Source organism: Lipomyces chichibuensis (genome assembly GCF_038497645.1).
Source record: "Lipomyces chichibuensis strain CBS 12929 unplaced genomic scaffold V1513scaffold_36, whole genome shotgun sequence".
NCBI classification, from domain to species: Eukaryota; Fungi; Ascomycota; class Lipomycetes; order Lipomycetales; family Lipomycetaceae; genus Lipomyces; species Lipomyces chichibuensis.
This window is the reverse complement of record NW_027117488.1, coordinates 133,601-152,104: the sequence shown is the minus strand read 5'-3', so window position 1 is coordinate 152,104 and position 18,504 is coordinate 133,601. Positions and strand designations below refer to the sequence as shown.

Genomic DNA, 18,504 nt, shown 5'->3' with positions numbered 1-18,504 from the left:
GACAGAAGACGCGTCATAACGCAAGGACGTGTTCTGAACCTATTGGTTAGGTCGGATTGTGAGTGGTGGGGGTTATTGCTGAATCGGAATATGTTGGAGTTGCATTAATGACGCGCATTATTTAACTTTTCTATTGGATCGATAGAGTATAATGCAAACTTAAAAATTGAGAGAAAAATTAGTTATAAGGTTTAGCACAAAAATTATTTTATGGGTACGGCGGGTAGGGTCGCAATGGCTATTTTTGATATTATGAAAAGTTTGGTGGCCATTTTTGATATTTGCCCTTATTAATATCGTCCTAGATGGTGTTGGCCCTCCGTGCGAAGTCGTCTCGTAAATTATTTAGCTTATCTCGCGGATGATTTCTGCGGATATTCGGTCGGGAAGTGTCATCACAGTAGTCGGATTTACGATTAGTTATTCTCCAATAGAGGTATTACAGGACTTTTATCGGCTCTATTATCAGTTTTATGATGGCTAAAACCGCGTATACTGTGACAAGTGATTGCACCACTTGTGACTAATGACTAAGGTAATCCTTCACAATAGTTTGCGCGCTGTCAAAAATCGCATTCGGCAATGTAGAAATTGTAACTGCGCTATTTTGTCGGTGACATGCTGACTTGAGTAATGAAAGCAACAATGATTTTTCGGGTTGGACAGCGATCAAATAACCACAAATTTCTGCACAATAAACATTTGTGGCGGAGGTGCGGACAGGATTCTGTCATCTTCGATTTGGATACTACGTACTTTATACTTGTCCGAAATGTCAACGTTCAGTTTACGCGCCATAGTTCTATCCCGGGACAACGTTTCCACTTGCAACCGTCAAATATAATTAAGTTACCAAATACTTAATATTATAAAGGATTCCGATCGAAGCCATGCCAACTATTCCATTTCAATTTCGTCTCAAAAACTAAGGTTATTTTCGCTGCATAGAATATGCGCGAACAATAGTCAAATGATTCCATCAGCATTGAACACGCCATGCCTTTGTTGGGTACAGTAGCAGTCGTCAGACAGAGCTGACACCACAGGCTCGCGAGGTTCCCGTCATGAATGCTGTCAGCCAGTTGAACACTGGGATACTGGTTGAATTTCAGTTATATATTTTGAACTACACTCTACATAATTCACACTTTACCTAACTCCCTTGATGCGTGTGACGCAGCAAATCCCATACCTCTTGTTATCTGACGTATCACATTTCACGTCTATATGAGCAAGCCGATACACGGCCATAGTCCTCGCAAGTACTAGATATCTTATGATGAACCTTTGATATTTAGCAATTCAAAGAGAAACTAATCGAAAGTAGCGTATTGATAGTTAAGCTGTAAGTTGTCTGTATTAATTATACAAGCCCTTTAAACGCCGGACAAATTTCCATCACATTTATTTTTTGTGGGATACATGCATTTATTGGGCGTTGGGTCAGGTTCTAGCCTGACTACATATTAAGGAAACAAGTTGGACAAACACCGAAACCGCGACCAAGCCGCTCAACTATAAAGACATCTGTAGAGGATCCAATCTTTATCCTGTTAAAAATTCGCAGGCCGTGCGACTTGGCATTGCGCAGATACAGTACGCATCTCGGATCCTAACTAGGAAAAGTAGCAACGTGTTACTTCCGAAGTCAACGACCATTAAGTGAATGGTTTGTCAATGGCGTCGAATATACGCTAGAGGAGAGAATTGAGGAAAAGCCCCAATGCTCGTTGTAGCACAGGAGAACGTCCACTACAAACGTCATTATTACTGATTGGCCAGCAGTTCGACGTGGCAGTTTAAAGAGAACGCCCGCTGCATTCATTGGTGCGCGTCATGGCGGGCATAGAGTGAAGAACTTCGATCGGACGGGGAAAGTTTCGAGAAAAGACGTATTTGAACTCTGTCTTGAGATGGGAAGTAGTGAGAATGGTGAGGTAAGATATACAGTTTAATAAGCATGAGTACGAAGAAGTTCGATACGAATATACAAGATGTTGGTCTCGCATCTAGAAAGAGCAGTGCAATTAACAGTAATCTCCATTATTGCAGGCAACCTACTACACTGTCTAACTATTAAAAGCAAGCTATTTTCATTAACGTAGCTTATGGGGATCCCGGTCACTAAATACCAACTTCTAATTTTTATTTTGTCTTACGCGCCACACAACTAACCAAATCCGACTCTCAGTCGCTCGAAACATTGTCTACTTCTTCCTCTTCATCTACTTCATCTACTTCTTCAATTGGGGTCTTACGTGGATCTTTTCTTCAGATTAATCGCTTTTAGAAGGTAGATTATAGCCCATGTTGTAAGTTATAGTGATCGCAAAGTAGAGTGTTGTGTTTTTGTGACCGGGATCCCCATACGCTACGTTAGTTCTTTCGACTTCCTGAAAATCAACTACGCAGAGGACAGGGACAATTGTTTTATATCCAGAGATTGGACTTTTTTCCGCCAGTCGTTTCATTCTACACCTACAGACATGCATAAAAAGGACACATATTTTACTATCAATATAGAGTTGCAATGAAATATGCAACGTGCAAATTTCTCATTGTCGGACACTTTTGTAGAGTACCAACAGATTGTAAAAATGATTTCCAAGGGGGGTTTCCCCCGAATAAGCTCTAGCATGGCGCCAACCCGACCCATGACCAACACTAGAAAAATTTTGCTTAGTGATTGCTTTGTGAGGATGTGTGTGCATTTGAATTATGCTTGTGCACATGGGTCAGCCGGGCTTTGGCAAGATTACGAGCTTTGTCAACGCCGAAGCGGCCACCCGTTATTCATCACATGCTACGAGTTACTACCGAATTTCTTAAAAAACTTGCTTCTGTCTTGCTAGGGATTGCCTGCTTACCCACGGCGACAAAGGTGTGTTACCTGCTTGTCGCCTGGAGAGCAGTATGCTTACTGAACCCAACGTAGAACAGTAACTAGGACTCACTACCGACGTCTCACAAGTCAAATCTCATAAGTCAAGAGTCATTACTGTGTCGCACCCAGCCTAGTGTTCGCAATATAACCTAGTCCAGGTAGGAATATTCCTTTTAGGCTGGATCGAGAGACACACAATTGTTTGACATTTAGAATCTCCAGAACCCCCTGTCGCTTCATTCGTTTGGATGCCTCGCGTGCTCGCTCTATCACTTTAATTCCACCTAATTGTTGCTTCAACACTCTCGCCATAATGACTGATAAAATCTTGAATATAAGCTTAAACACGTCTTGGACTGACACTTATTTCGTCATCTGCTCAAGTGGGTGGGGACGACGAGCCTCCGTGGCAGCAAGGATCTGTTGATTTGCAGAATTCGACAGAATTTGGTGCCATGCGACAGATGCAACCTAGCTACATCGTTTCTTCGCACTAGGGTTTGGATATAAGGACGCTGTACATTGAGGGAGCACAAACTTTTGTACTCAGGTGCCGACATGCAAGTAAATGAATGATACGAAAGAATGAAAAGATGGAGCAAGCAGTTGAAAACTTGAATTGATTAGCATTGTAATATAGGCGAGCGAGAGGGAGGAGACCGATAAGTGCAGTGGGTGGATGATGAACAAAGAAATGGCGGACGAATGAATACATGTATACAACGACCAAAATGAATTACCAGACTTAATAAACGAAGTCTTAAAAATCGAGTGAGACATCGAGTAATCTCCATTGAGCATTAAACAACAGTAACAACAGTTAGAGAGCCAAATTAATATTTACAGTAAGTTGCGTTATATCGATGTCAAATCCTAATCAGTTTTCTTGCCTCCAGCGCCAAAGGGCAAATTGAATTTGTTTTGAGGTCTGCTTGATACATCTCTTCTGAAGAAAACTATTTTATAATTGTAACTGAATCTACGCTATGCCCAAAATCAAGTAGGTGGTCTAAAGTCTTAAATCTCTGATTTTAAGCTAAGTGTGAATGTATCACATGCCGAGACTAAACGAAGATTGCTGCTAGCGAGAGTCTTGACAGGTCTATTTCACAAAGAGTGGCCTCAGCTTCGATTGAGCTAACAGCAGAAAGGTCCGTAAAAGTGCTTACATCTCCTCCATGAAGTGTTATTGCGAAATCAGTCGTAATATCCATCCGTCCGCGTATTAGGCTGCAGTTGCCAGTGAGTGACCGCCGTGAATAAAGCGTGGATGGCGCTAAAGAGAAATACCCCGAATAATGTCTTCGTAATCTATGTCGTCCATTTGATTTACCCCTTGCCAACTAGAGTGCTGTCTAACGATCACTGTAGCCGCCAGAATCTTGGCAGCACTCGAAAGCGATGTACTTGTCAAAAAAAAAGATCAAGAAGTTGCAACGTGTGACATATTATATCCTGACACTGTCGCAGCAGCCCATGGCTCAGCTTCATCACACTTCGCGGCCTGCATTGATTGACTAGGGCGAGCATTCTCAGGTGACAGAGTAGAAGATAATGAAGGATATAGATATAATCAGACCTTTGTGTCACTAATGTTATCTCGGAAAGATAATATCTTTCTAGAATGGCCGGAGTGTTCAGAATAGTAATGGGAGGATTCATTGAGCTTTAACTGATCCTTTGAACACAGATGGAGCTCCTTTCACCATGCACATAAAGTTCTCCAATTCGTTCAGGACCATATAGCAATATATGCCTAACAGCATGTTTGTTAAACAGCAAAGTGCTCAATATCATAGCATGCAACATCACTGCTAATACATGCGCGAGCGCTGCAAAACACGAACCTATATCAAGCCAATAATAACGTCAATTACGCCAATATATTACAATTGTACATCATGTAAGAGAAGGACGAGGCAATGTTACAACCCGTTGACCGAATCACCTGTCCCGTAAACCACCGCCGGACTATCGCAATATTAACCTTGAACCTGAGACATGCAAGATTCAATCTTTTAAACAGTACTAGCAACCGCATCTCCAATCCTGTCTTTCGGTATCGTTGGCCCAACTGTATTGACACAACGGTTCAAGCTGATGCCTTTTCACCTCATGGTCTTCAAGAAATTACCCTGCTTAATTTTCTCACGATTCTTTTTCCTCCATTCTTTCCTGGCTTTCTTTTCCGGATCAGCATCTAGTTTCCGTTTCTGTGCCTCGTCATCCAATAACTCCCATAACCAATCTGGATACTCATTGTCAGGAAGCGCCTCGGGATCTTGACCACTCTTCAAAATATTGCAACCACGGAGACGCGTTCCTGCCGGCGCTGACGATAGCTCTGTTTCGTCTCGCGCTATGACAATCATTAGCTTCGTGCTGTACCTATCTGAAAGACGACATTGAGTAAACATACCGCGGGCTGGATAAGCTAGGAAAGAACAGCAGGGAGGTGTTGAGAACGACCGCGCCCACCGGATTATATTCCGTGTATAAGTCGGTTTCATTAATTGCCTTACCATGCTGCTATACGTATATCGAGAAGATGCAAGGATGCAGAATGGTTTTAGTCAAATCTATTACAAGAAAGACTCATCGAGTTACTGATGAGGCGACCACGTGCACGCGGTCATAACAATAAAAATCTGCAGGCGTATGTGGGCAGTAACGTAGGAAGTTACAGCTGTATGTGCGCACAGATATGACCGCTACTGTTACCCTTCGCAGAGATAGGGAAGAAAAGAATTTTCTTGTATCCTTTATCCTGGTGATCTCAATTCCTACGGGACATAGCACTCGCTATATGCTTGCAAGCTCGTTTCTTGCGAGAAGTAGTTGTTTAGTTGATTGACATGCTCGAATTTGGGTATGTTTTCTTAGTTTTTTGCCTGGAATACATGGACGAATAGCGTGCTTGTGATGAAAAGCCTATTATCTGCTACTGTGGAACCAAAGGTTATGACGTTACTCACCAAGATCTCTGAGGCTTGCCGTTCGTCCATTTTGAGAATGATTATTTGCCATAATAGATACTAATTGAATGTGCTAGGTACGCTGAGAATTAGGACTCAAACGAGCCTAGAGTGCCGAACAAGCTGAGCGAAGGATTATCTATTTTCGACGAAATTATACAATTGGTACAATCAACGTTACAATTGTGACGAATGTGTGACATCCAGCATAGTAAATCGGACTATCATCGATTGCCTGGAATTTGTGTAGCGTTCGTATGGAGTTTTCTATTCTAGCGAACACACCAGTTGGTGACCGTAGTGCATTATAAACTGGTACAAGACCCGTCGAGGAAGGGTAAAGTAGCAAAATCCAAAAAATCCTCTCTGGCCCCCCTCCTCTCCCCTGCCTTCCGCTTCTCTTTCATTGGGTTAGGGATATGTCGATCTATTTTGTAAGACCAGCCACATAATCACTGATAAGACGGGAATGCAATTTGCCTAAGTATATTTGCGCATGAACTATATCTTCTAATTTTTATTGGTTAATTGCGTATAATGCTCTTGGATTGGCAATATTTGTGGAATGGCTGATGATGTGTTGTCGATGACGTCAATAACGTCCGGAGACGAGATCAATCAATACTAGAATGGTGGGCCCCAGGACGGGGCTGGTGATTGGATTCCCAATTTCTACTGCGATCAACTATTTAACAACGCTCCCGACAAGTCTCGATTCTCCAGCACCACACACCGAACAACTCGAACGACTAAACAAAATGGCAACTCCAGCGTTCCAATTCCACACAAAGGCGACTATCGCGACATTTGGCGGCACACTTCTCAAGCTAACACATGAGTCCGCGGTGCTCGGCTGCCCAATGGCCCTCAACGTGTTCTTCCCGCCGGCAGCTTTTGGTCGGTCCACGCCCAAGGTGCCAGTACTCTGGTATCTCGCGGGCCTGACCTGCTCCAGCGACAATGGTGCTGAGAAAGGTTTCTTCAATTATTGGGCCGCCAAATACGGTATCGCAGTTGTCTACCCCGACACTTCTCCTCGTACGGCCGACGTACCATGTATTTTCTAATCCAGGCGCTAACAATTGCATAGGTGGCTCAAACCATCCTGGCGAGCACGATGCGTATGACTTTGGCTCCGCTGCCGGGTTCTACTTGGATGCGACTAAGGAGCCGTGGTCACAGAACTACAAAATGGAGACATACATCACTTCGGAGCTACCGGCCGCTCTGTACTCGTATTTCATTGTGCTCGACAACAGCCGCGTGTCGCTTATGGGTCACTCCATGGGCGGCCACGGGGCGCTCACGCTCTTCTTCAAGCACCCGGGGAAGTACAAGTCAACTTCCGCGTTCGCCCCAATCGTCAACCCGTCCAAGTGCCCGTGGGGGGAAAAGGCCTTCTCCGGCTATCTCGCGTCCAAGAAAGAGTGGGCCAAGCACGATGCGACCGAACTGATTAAGGCTTACAGCGGAGCCGACTTGGATATTTTCATTTCGTGTGGTCTTTCGGACGAATTTTTGATAGGCGGCCAACTCTTGATCGACAATTTTGTCGCCGCTGCCAAAGAGGCCGGCCGTGAGAGTCAAGTCACGGTGAAGTACGCGCCTGGCTATGACCATTCGTACTACTACGTCAGTACGCTTGCGCAGGAGCATGTTGAGCATGCCGCGAAGCATCTTGGTGTTTTGTAAATAAGAATGACATTGCTACATGAAAAATCAATAAATATTATTGCTCTAACTGGCCCGCATTGTCTCTTCGCGTCTTTTGCAGTTTCTTTCTAAACACTGCTACAAACCCACCGCCGACGATTCTTTCGCCAACCATGGGTCTGCAAACCCACCTTCCTTGACTCTCGCTGTCGCCTTGCTCATTTCGATCTGGGGGGTTGCGCACAACAGCACGGCGGATATCCCACTCGCGCATGCTGCCGCCCATACCAGGCAGGAGCTCGACAACTTTGCACATGGACAGTTGGACATTTTTCGCTCGTACGGCTTCGATAACGTCCACTATTTGAGTGACTGATGGGGCGAATACAACAAGCGGACAGTCGGTCTTCAGGCAACGAGCAACGACTTCGACCTCGAGCTCCGGTGACGGGAGGTCCAGAAAAGCGCCGCTGAGAAACGCTGTGTGAGACTCGCCGTGATCTCTTATGGATTCGAGTCTGGATTGGAGGTACTCTGATGGTGTAGAGGGCGCATGGAAGTCGACATCGGCTGCGTAAAGTCCACGTCTGAACTCGCGCAGGTTCTTGATGCCGTATTTTGCGTGGTCTTTGTTACGGTCGACAGAATGAAGGACAGCTTTACGAGGCGCGTTCTTGTCGAGATTGGCATTTGCCGCGTGGATGAAGCGTGCGATTGCGAGTGTGAGAGAGCCGTGGCCGGTGCCTGCTTCGAGGAACTCGAAGACAGTGTGCTCCCTCTCGTCGATGTGAATGTCAGCTAGGGCGACGGTTGCGGCGGCGTCAAATGCGTAGATAGGCGTGGCTTTGCGGCGGCGGAAGTTGACATACTCCTCTAGAGTTGGAAACGTGACCACGAACGTCGCGCCGGCGGTGTGCGACTTGACGAGAGTGCGCGGGTGGGCGTTGAGAATGGCCGTGTGCCTTACCTCGCCTCGGTGCGTGCATATGCTGGGCGGCTTGTCTTCTGTATCCGTTGGTAGACGCAGCGGCCCGCTTAAAATAGCCAGAGACGGCCGAAGCACATCCCGGAGCAACACGACATCTCCCGGGCGGAACACGTTCGCTGCCGCGCTGGCGCATCGCATGATGGCGTTGGAACTTGACCAAGGCAAAAAAATAAATCGCGAAGGATCAGTTTCCATAATTGTTATGCTGCCCCCTGCATATCCGTCAATCGTATGCCATTTGCAGCCACAACCTCCTCTGAAAATATTAGTATCGACTTTGGTTGACTGCCCTTGCTTACTAGAAAATACTGGAGATGGCTCCTGGAAACAGAGTTGTACCTGCTTGACTTTGATTTCGACTCGTTGGCGTTGATATCTGACCCCCAGAAAGGTGAGCATGACTGCGTGAAAATATCCTGTTCCGAAGTTAGTTCTAACTAGTAATTGCTGCAAGCCTACTCGGACGGCAGCAGCGAGGCCACCAAATGAAGCCATGGCTAAGGTCTTCGAAGATATGCCCCCGGAAGGATCTCAATGGCTGATGAGAAATAGACCGGAGCGTTGGGGGAACAGCTACTTCCCGGGAAATCGCCTCTTCATCTACGTCGAATGTGGCCTGGGCTTTAACAGCGGATCTTGGAGGCTCACTCATTGCCAGTTCAGGACGACGGGGGAAGCAACAGGTGGATAACTCGAAGAGTTAATTTGTTCGTTTTTTACTCCTCTGAGTTTGAATGTACCCTGTACTATTCTGCAACGAGTATCATACAGTTTGGAAGAGAGATGAACGCGGCTCGGAACATTACGTGGATATTTTTGTTGGATGCGCGTCCATAGTGGATGACGACCAACAGGGTTCCGTAGCTGTAACTCGATGATGCAGGCTGCGGCTGAAGGAAGCATTCTGCATCTTTTATTCGGGATACGTCGGGACTAACTGTTAGTCACCATGGAAACAGCTAGATCTAACTGCACATTAATGTCACAAAAAATCATGACTAAGTATAGTATAATACATTGAAACTACGCCTTCACTTTGCCCCTCTCAACCAGCACCTGGAAGTCAAGTCTAGCGTCCAGCTCCTCTTTTGTGCCGTGCTCAACACGCTTCCAAGTCGATATGGTGTGCTTGTCCGCGTCAACCTCGAAGAATCGCAGCCGCCGGATAAACCCGCCGTATCCGGCATATCCTCCTAATCCGGCCCCTCCGGCATGGCACAGCCAAATCGCGTGCTCGCCATCGTTGTCAGCGTTTCGCCGAGCAAGCCGCATGTTCCCGTCCGCTGTCTGCAAGGGCAGATCTTTATCAATTAGCCCCGACTGGACGTAGTTCCTATCCATCATGCAAAAGTCGTTCACATGGTCATGCCCGACAGACACGACACTCACTCCGACCTCCTCCAACACAGACCGCGCACCAGTGTTGTACTTTGGAGCCGTCGACGGCTCCCGGTATTGGCCAACCCACGCATTGCTCGTATTCCGGTACTCGGTCAGCGGGATATGGAAAAAAGCCATCGACAGGTGCTTGTTGCCATTACCCTCCGACGTGTCGCCTGAGCCTGTGTAGTGAGATGTGTACTGCTGTCGCAGCGGTTTCAGCTGTTCGTAGCTCGCCACTAGAAACTCCAGTTGACTCTCGTCTATCCAGTTATAGCCCGGCATCTGTTTGGGGTTCGGCGAGTACTTGTGCGTGTCCAAAAAATACAACGACATCGCTGTGTGGTCTTTCTCCTTTGCGAGCACATTCAGATAGTAATTGCCCACCCCTTTCGCAAACTCTGGGCCGGCCTGTGAGAGCGAGTAGGGTAGATGCGACGCAATCGTCATCAGCTGCTCTCGCGACAGATTGCTTTCGTCATCGTGGTTGCCAAGCGTTATAGCAAATGGAATTGTGCGTTGAATGAATGGCGCAACAGACTTTAAAAACGCCTACGTTGTTCATTAGTACTAGGTCCCAAACACAGCAGGCAAGACGTACTGTCTGCGCATCCGGAGCAGCGTCGCCAAATATTTGGTCACCTGTCAAAACCGCGAAGTCCGGCTTTTCCTCGTCCAATAACCGATTAACAAAACCGAGCGTCCGAGGATCGGCCTCACATGCTTCTGCTGTCTCTGGTGGCCACGGATCCCTACATTTTCCGACACCAGTAGAGAAATGCAAATCTGCTGGAGTTAGTGATTATCAACAAACGACCAGCCAACCGACTCACCAGCAACCTGAACTATTTTAAACCTGTTCTCATTATTCAGGATCAGCTTGACAACAGGCAGATCCTGCTTGCCACCTAATCGAATTGTGATCCGTGGATGCGCGTTACCGCCTACGGCGAGCGAATTGTTTCGGTCGCCCTTGAGCGACCATCCGAACCGCGGATCGACAGCGTCGACACCGTACAACACATCGAGGTCGGACACTGTAAAATCGGTCGGCTTGCCAAATTTAAGCCACAGATTGTGGGATCGACGGACCCATTTTCCTTTGTTGTCGACCTGTAGCTCCTCCGAGGGATCGTCTTGGAGCTCGGCATCGCGCTTGCGACCCATGTCCACAACCTTCTTGACCTCGCCTTCCACTTGTTCGTCCACGTCCACGATCTTAACGACGTTGTTATTCTTTTCCATTGTACTGCCAATATTGGCCAACTCAGGCGATTCCTGACCGATGTGGACGTCGAGCACGACTAGTAGGTCGTCGCCCGCGATTTCCTGTTTCGGGACATCCTTGACAAAAACATATGCCCGCGATATCCCCGACCTGCGCAGACCTAAGTCCTTGTCGACACGCCTGTAACCGTCGATCTGGCACCACCGTGAACTGAATGGCTTCGTGACCAGCGGACAGACCTTGACTCTGACGTCGGCTATGAGTGAGTCAGGCAGACCAGCGTGAAACTTGTCTTCCTGAGGAGTTGTCCACACATTTGCGGCAGACGAGAGGAATTCGGCAGTGCTGGAGAGCGTCGTTCCGGAACGGTTGCCAAGGAGCAGGACGAGGCAGACGGCAAAGCTGAATACGATGAAAATGCGTGACCTCAGCAGTCGTCTAATGAGCACGAACACACGGGCAACCATGCCGCGCACGACCAGTGACGGCGACAGCAGCTGATGTTGGTGCTGAGGTATGTGCTGCGGTTGGAGCTGATGTAGTTGCCCAAATTGGACTTGGTGGTTACGACGACGGGATGCCACTCTGGTCGACGCTGCAGTGGATTTTGGTTGTAGTAATATGTAACTCGTAAATGCAGTTGTAGCAATTAGTGTGTAAAGGTATACGCGAATTGCATACACATACACCGTCAGAATGAATAATCGTGCAATGCGTTGGCGGTGTGCTGCTTCTACTTATTGAGCTGCTTCAGCTGTGCAGCCGCTGTTGATATGATGTGATTTAAGGTGTGGGCGCCGGCCACTACTTTGCTTGCGTCGGTTCGGGGGCACTCGACGAGCCGCACCAACATCTAATCACAGGCTCTAGTAAAATAGTCTATACATACAACAATCAATTTATAGGTATATACACAAGCAAACAGACATTATTTGCTACGAACTTCCCCAATCAACATCGGCGCCACCCGCTTCTTCTTCTTCTCTCCACTCGCCTCCATCCCTGCCGCGCGCTTCGCGCTTGATGAGTGGGAAGACGAAACCACCACCTCGTTAGAGATAGCCATAGCCGGCACCGGACTAATAATCGGCCTCAGCTTCTGCTCGTCGTCTACATTCTGCTCCTCGTTTCCGTCCTCCGCCGCTGGTGTCGGTAAGTATGACCCGACTGCCAGGCTCGTTTCGTCCTCGTATGGCTCCCCAAGCTCGCATTTCTCAAACACAACTACTGAACAAAACCCGTCCGTCGACGTCATAAACAGCACCTGCCCATCAACACTCCATGTCAGGTCCGTGAATGTGGCATAATGTAGATTCGACACCACGCACAGTGGCGACGTCTGCTGTGTGTCGTATATGAACACAGAGTCTTGCGTTGCAATCGCATAGATGACGCGGTACGGCAACACAAAAGCCTGTTGTTTTCCCGTACTTGCTGTTGGCGTCGTACTCGGAATCGACTTCGGCGAAGTCTGCATAGAGTCATGCGGGTCGTGCGATTCCGACAGCGCCGGAAGTGACAGTCCATCCGCTGCAGACGTGTCAATGGTAATATGTCGCGTCTCCATTTTGGCCTGTCTAAGCTTGTACTTCACTGGTGAACATTTCACAACAATAGCCGGCTTCTTCAGTGACGGTAGATGTGCCACCGGTGGTTTGTTCAGCCCCGCGCGGGTATAAATATATACGGTGTTCGTCGTCTCCTCAAGCCCGGATGGAGTAGAGTATTTAAACTGCCCCGCAGGGGTAAGCAGCAGACTTCCGTCTGGCGTGAAAGTAAGACGCCGAAAAAAAGATGTGAGTCCCTCATTGTGATACAGCTGCGCCATTCTGTAACTTAGCTTCGGCGAATCGAATTGCCGGACCGCAGGTAGTGGCATTGCCGGCGACGGCGAGGGTGATCTGCGAACTTGTGGAGAGTTTCCAAACGATGACCGTCGCGAGTGTGTCGACAGCGGTGGGGGATTCATTGGCAGTGATATTGACGATGGCGTACCTGGTGTCGATGCAGTAGGCGATTCTAAGCTCTGCGACGACGTCGCCCCGGTTGCACTCGCTGGTGGCGGCGGCGGTGCCAAAGGGCTCGCTGTTGAACATGCCGGTGACGGAGCAGCAGCAGGCTCAACATCAATCGCGTGCTTCATATTTGGAACTTCTGTTCGTGAAATCTTGTGGTGAGTATTGAGCACAAATTGTCCTTCCTTGGTTTTCACCTTATAGATATGTACGCTTCTATCGGAGCTCTGGGTCGCAATATACTCATTCAGAGGATCCCATGCCACACCTTGCACGTAATGACTATGCTCTGCAATCTGTCTCACGCATAATCCAGTGCTTGCCAAATATATTCGAGCGACATTGTCCATCGAGCCGGCAATTAGGTATTGCGAATCCGGCGACCACGCCAGATCGTAGATCTCGGCCATTGACGACCGACACAAGTGTTTTATCCGCCATGTCTCCCGGTCAGCCGCGCTCTCCTCTGGATCTTCTCCAAACGATCGTCGCCGGTCCTCGCCATCTGGGGCCAGAGCCCAAAGAATCACATTGCCGTCATCGCCCGCCGATGCCAATATCTCGCCTGTCTTCGTCAGCACTCATTCACCAAGCCGGAAAATGTAACACACCGTTGTAATCAAACCGCACGACATTAACGGCCTGCGTATGCTTCGTCAACGTGGACATGTATGTGACTGTTGGAAACGGACCAGTATCCGTCAGTTCCACCCTCCAGATCTGTGATGCCCCGTCAATAACCCTTAAACACGTTTTCGATTATTGCACAAGTCCATGACATACTCTCACATTGTTATCACCACCCGCAGTTGCGAGCCGACCATTACCAGCACGCGTCGGTTGAAAGTGGGCGCTGTAAACGGGCTGGTTGTCGGTGTGCCAATGCAGAGTTAGCGCGTGTGCTTTCATCTTTCTCGCAATTGGCCAGTCAGTAAACAGGTCCCGAGATAATCTCAGTCAATCGAGAGAATTGCAACGCTTATATAAGACTCGTTAACTAAAAGTCCGTGATTGAGTGGGTATAACGAGTTTCATTGACATAGACGCATAACAAGCGTGACAACGAGGGTATTGTACTCTTAAGCGGGGAAATCGCCAACTTCACAATCCCGCGCGTACATCCTGGCACGGACGTGACCGAAGCTCGAGGTCCTGATTCGAACCCGAACATCATCTAGACGTATATACATTAAACGCACTACATTTCATACACATATAACTATACACAATGTAACATAAGTATCACCAAATACTATAAATGCCCATGAATTACATTCGTCAGTTAAATAATTCTATGTTTATATCTAACTATCATATTACTTCCTACTTCGTCTTCTTCACAACCAAATTCTCCGGGCTCCGCTCATCGTGAACTGCAATATCCTTTGGCTTGTAATCCGAAAATAACGCTTTCAATCCGAGCTCAATGCCCCAACTGCACACATAGTCTAAAATCATGGCTGCGCAAAGCTTAACCCGGAAATCGTAAACCATAGGTACCAACCTCAGCTTCTCGTTCAACTCTGGCAGGATCTCAGAAGCACCTGCTAGAGACAAAAGACCCGCGCCAGCAAGACCATAGTACATTGCCTTGTTCTCCGAAATGTTCTCTCGGAACGGACGCCCTTGGTAGTTGACTACAAATGTCGAGACCTGCTGTGCGAGCTGGAGAAGATAGATCGCAGTATTTAGAAGTGATGGCTTGAATTCAGCCTCCAAATCAACATTCTCCTCACGCGGCTCGAGAAGGTAAACATGATAAGTTATGTAAACAAGAGTAATAATGTGGATTGCGAACTGTCCGAGAATCGACCCCATGATGTAGAAATTGAAGATACCAGGTTGTGGTCGTTCTTTGGACAACTTCTCGACAGCCTTTGCGCGTGAGATCGACAAGAAGCAGACGGACATGAGCATGCCAGAAATGGTAGCCTGACCATCACCAAACTTAATACCAGCGAGATACAACACCGAAAGCGAATACGCAGAGATCAAACAATTTAGAGCCAGAATTTTGTACATCTGAATGGTGGCCACGAGAGTGCATCGTCCCTGTCTAATAATATGCGCGATGGTATTGACATTTCCAAGCTTAGAAGTGAATGGCGCGGCAACAGAGGCATCACCGAGTTTCAAGGTCGGAGCTTCGCTGTCATTCTCCTCATCAACCATGCTCATCATCTTATCAGCAAACGAAGCAGCTGTCTGGGATTGTGGGGCAACGATCGGGTTCACAGCACCTGTAGAGTACGCAGCTTTGATGAGTTCCTCATCCACTTTTCCACCTCGCTGCTCGATTGCCTTGCGATAGTGTGGGTTGTTGTGTCCCGGAGGATACAGATGCGCAATAAGAGGAGGGACCGGGGGAGTCTTTCCACCCCATCGCTTCATCATATCGCACTGCTTCTCATAAAGCTGCTTCATCTTGTCATTTCTGGTGTTCTCGGCGATCTTCTTCAAGCTATCCTCAGTACCGTTCAACAAAGCAACTCCAATATGAGCCTGCTTGAGCGCACCAACGTCATTGGTGCCATCACCGCACATCAGAGTGGTGTAGCCCCCGTCCTTCAACTTAGTGAGAATATATTCCTTCTGTGACGGAGACACTCGAGCCCAAATCCACGTCTTCTTGATCAACTCCCAAACATGATCGTAGTCAGTGAACTTCGCAAGTGCATAGCCAGTCACACAGATATCGTACTTGTCAAAGATTTCGGAAGTAATGCGCTCGGAAGGATTGACAGGGATAACAGTCGTCTCATCAACGTTTCTCCAGACAAGGTCGTGTTCGCCGCCATCACTGCCTTCCTCAGGAGCGTCAAGAATCAAGACTTCTCGTGTAACAATATCAACTTCGTATGCGACATGAACAGCGGTCAATGGGTTATCTCCGGTAATCATAACAACACGGTGACTAGATTCGTTCAACATCTTGACGCTAGCAATTGCGTCAGGCTTGAGTGGGCAGTTGAACACCAAGAATCCGGCAAAATGAAGATCCGACTCAACCTCTTCACGCACAAGATTGTTGACCTTGTGAATACTCAAGTCGTCCTGCAAATATTTATATCCCAATGCCAAGACACGACTACCACGTCGCGTAAAATACTTGTAAGTCTCCTCATACCTCTTGGGAACAGCCTTGAGCATCTTCCGGATCGTTTCGGGAGCACCCTTAGCGCTAACAAAGGTCTTGCCGCTGCTAGTCGCCACACTAGATGATCGTTTGAGCGCAGAGGAGAACTGGAATCTTCGGAGAATGCGCACTTTAGTCTGCGGACCACTTTTATTGTTAGACTGCAACGAGTCGTTCTTGCCAATAGACCATCCTAAAGCTTTCAAAGTAGCCTTCTCCATAGGGTCACCAACAATCTCGCCCTCATCAAGCCGAACAAGCGCATGCGCAGTGGCGAGTACAAGAGTCGTGTTCTGTTCAACCTGCTTGACATCAAGAAGATCACTAGGCGACGATAGTAACCCCGCGACACCCTCGACCACGAGGTCTTCGCCTGTCAATGTACCGGTCTTATCAAAGCAGCACACGTCGACTCGTCCGGCAAACGGAATTCGGAACGGCTCCGTACAGTATATCGCGAACTTTCCAAGTGCACCAAGAGAACTGTTAACAGCGAGTGATAACTCCATAGGTAGTTCCGGAGGAACTACAGACGTGATGATAAGAATACAATCCAGGAGCAATTTGGAGCGCTTGCGGTCGACCTTCACACCCTCGGTCCAGACATACCAACTGGCAGCAATAGCAAATATGAGCAAGAACAGGATGAAGAACAAGGCTTCTACGTTGCCGGCACCGACGCGCTCTGTGGAGAAGATCATTGTACGAACGAGACTACCCTGACTAGTTTCAAATCCGGTCTTGGTGGCAACAGCGAGTGCGCCTCCATCAGGAGCAGCCGGAACATGTGAATCCACAACAGGAGTTATCTGCAACACTTTGGTGCCACCGTATAGAATCGTGTTCTTGTCTAGTCCCTGAATATCCAGATCCTCATCACCAGGACGAAGAAAAATAGACTCTTTTAACAACGGTGTGGATTCACCAGAAAGCATAGCCTCATTAACGATAGCAGATCCATTGATCAAAATCAAATCACACGGAAGGCCGGAGTCGTCCTTTGATCTGACAATGGAAACCAACTCGCCAGGTAGAAGACTTGTCGTTTTAATCTCTGTCCACTTGCCATTTCTGTACACATAAATGTCATAAGGCTGAATACCCATTCCGCGGAACTCGATCATAGTTCGTTGGCGCTGATAAACGACCGTCGACTCGAAAGCGACGAGCATGAAGAGAGTAAAAAGAGAGTAATACCACAATTCGTCCATAAGCCATAGCCCAACGCAAAAGATCTGGAAGACGAAGAACGGTGCAACGGCATGCTCGTAGAAGAGTTCGGCAAACGTAGGGACTGGAATGTCGAATCGGTTCTCCCCATATTTCCGGCTAAAGAGATCAATATCGTCGACACCGGTGGAGCTCTGGAAATCCTTGATTAAGCAACTGTTGTCAATTGGATACACAGGTGGATTAAACGTCTTTGTTGCGGAATCGTAAATAAATCTCCGCTTCTGGAATAGAAACGAAATCTCCTCTTGGCCGTGGGACTGCAGTCGCGCCTATCAGAACTTGCGATCATAAAATCATGTATTGCACGACTTACCTTGACGTGGACGAGGGGGCAAATAGCAGGCTGTCCAGCGTTCGCCACTGGAATGACGCGAATAAGCTTCGCATTCTCAGGATCAGTCACTTTAGTGGCCGTAAACAATGCTTTGATGTTGACGCTCCAATGGGTCATGAGCCAAAGAAGCATCTGCAACGATGCGATTGAGCCGAGAAATACGAACGTCCATTCTGAGCCGTTGAGATATTGCTCATACCGGAGAAAGTAGAAATAGCCAAATATTGGGTAAAGAAAGAAGAACGGCCAAATAAATGCTTTCAAATAAGTGGGCAATGGATCGTGTAGCGAGGCATCGGCCACGGCCGAGTTAGGGATAAGTGATGACGGCCTTTAGGTTGTAAGTCTAACAGAATCACCAATAAAGACAAAAAATTCAGAGAATTACATACATTGCGGCACTTATTCCCCTTAGAAGGCCAATTACTCAGAGGCACCTGTCACGGGCTGCCTATAGTTTGCTGATGGGGAGGAAAAACCACCTGCACCGAAGCAACTTTCCTCGAGAGGTAGTTTCTAAGGTTGTGATCTAGCGTAGTATTTGGATCACATCTCGCCACCTTTTCAATTTCTTCTGGTCCCCACTGCGGCGGCTGTGATCCAATTGTGATCCATAGCAAAATGCCAGCTATCAAGTTTCACGTCGGCCAAGATTATTCAACGTACATCGATTTAGTT

General features: G+C 47.6%; 5 protein-coding genes across 5 annotated transcripts; 1 reads left to right on the top strand and 4 right to left on the bottom strand.

The window, feature by feature from the left end:
• Positions 1 to 4,520: 4,520 nt before the first annotated feature.
• Positions 4,521 to 5,624, bottom strand: V1513DRAFT_450779 (mitochondrial 54S ribosomal protein mL54). Its single transcript, XM_066898856.1, has 2 exons — positions 5,304 to 5,624; positions 4,521 to 5,243 (listed from the first exon to the last, which is right to left on the bottom strand). The coding sequence occupies exons 1-2, from the start codon at positions 5,407 to 5,409 to the stop codon at positions 4,993 to 4,995; spliced, it is 357 nt and encodes a 118-aa protein (XP_066751774.1). The 5' UTR covers positions 5,410 to 5,624; the 3' UTR covers positions 4,521 to 4,992.
• Positions 5,625 to 6,617: 993 nt separating this feature from the next.
• V1513DRAFT_427074 (Alpha/Beta hydrolase protein) lies at positions 6,618 to 7,551 on the top strand (the record flags this gene model as incomplete). The annotated part of the gene is made up of 2 exons (XM_066896205.1): positions 6,618 to 6,897; positions 6,950 to 7,551. The coding sequence occupies 2 exons, from the start codon at positions 6,618 to 6,620 to the stop codon at positions 7,549 to 7,551; spliced, it is 882 nt and encodes a 293-aa protein (XP_066751773.1).
• Positions 7,544 to 8,672, bottom strand: V1513DRAFT_450774 (S-adenosyl-L-methionine-dependent methyltransferase). The gene has a single exon (XM_066898855.1). It carries the CDS (start codon positions 8,636 to 8,638, stop codon positions 7,589 to 7,591), a length of 1,050 nt encoding a protein of 349 aa, XP_066751772.1. The 5' UTR covers positions 8,639 to 8,672; the 3' UTR covers positions 7,544 to 7,588.
• A 707-nt stretch (positions 8,673 to 9,379) lies between these two features.
• Positions 9,380 to 14,143, bottom strand: V1513DRAFT_404172 (uncharacterized protein). The gene is made up of 6 exons (XM_066895574.1): positions 13,907 to 14,143; positions 13,735 to 13,843; positions 12,065 to 13,688; positions 10,714 to 11,735; positions 10,482 to 10,666; positions 9,380 to 10,432 (listed from the first exon to the last, which is right to left on the bottom strand). Exons 1-6 carry the CDS (start codon positions 14,030 to 14,032, stop codon positions 9,524 to 9,526), a joined length of 3,975 nt encoding a protein of 1,324 aa, XP_066751771.1. The 5' UTR covers positions 14,033 to 14,143; the 3' UTR covers positions 9,380 to 9,523.
• Positions 14,144 to 14,174: 31 nt separating this feature from the next.
• On the bottom strand, positions 14,175 to 18,341 carry V1513DRAFT_419048 (uncharacterized protein). The gene is made up of 3 exons (XM_066895901.1): positions 18,219 to 18,341; positions 17,806 to 18,157; positions 14,175 to 17,749 (listed from the first exon to the last, which is right to left on the bottom strand). Coding segments are annotated over exons 1-3 (3,657 nt in total). The 5' UTR covers positions 18,221 to 18,341; the 3' UTR covers positions 14,175 to 14,446.
• Positions 18,342 to 18,504: the final 163 nt, after the last annotated feature.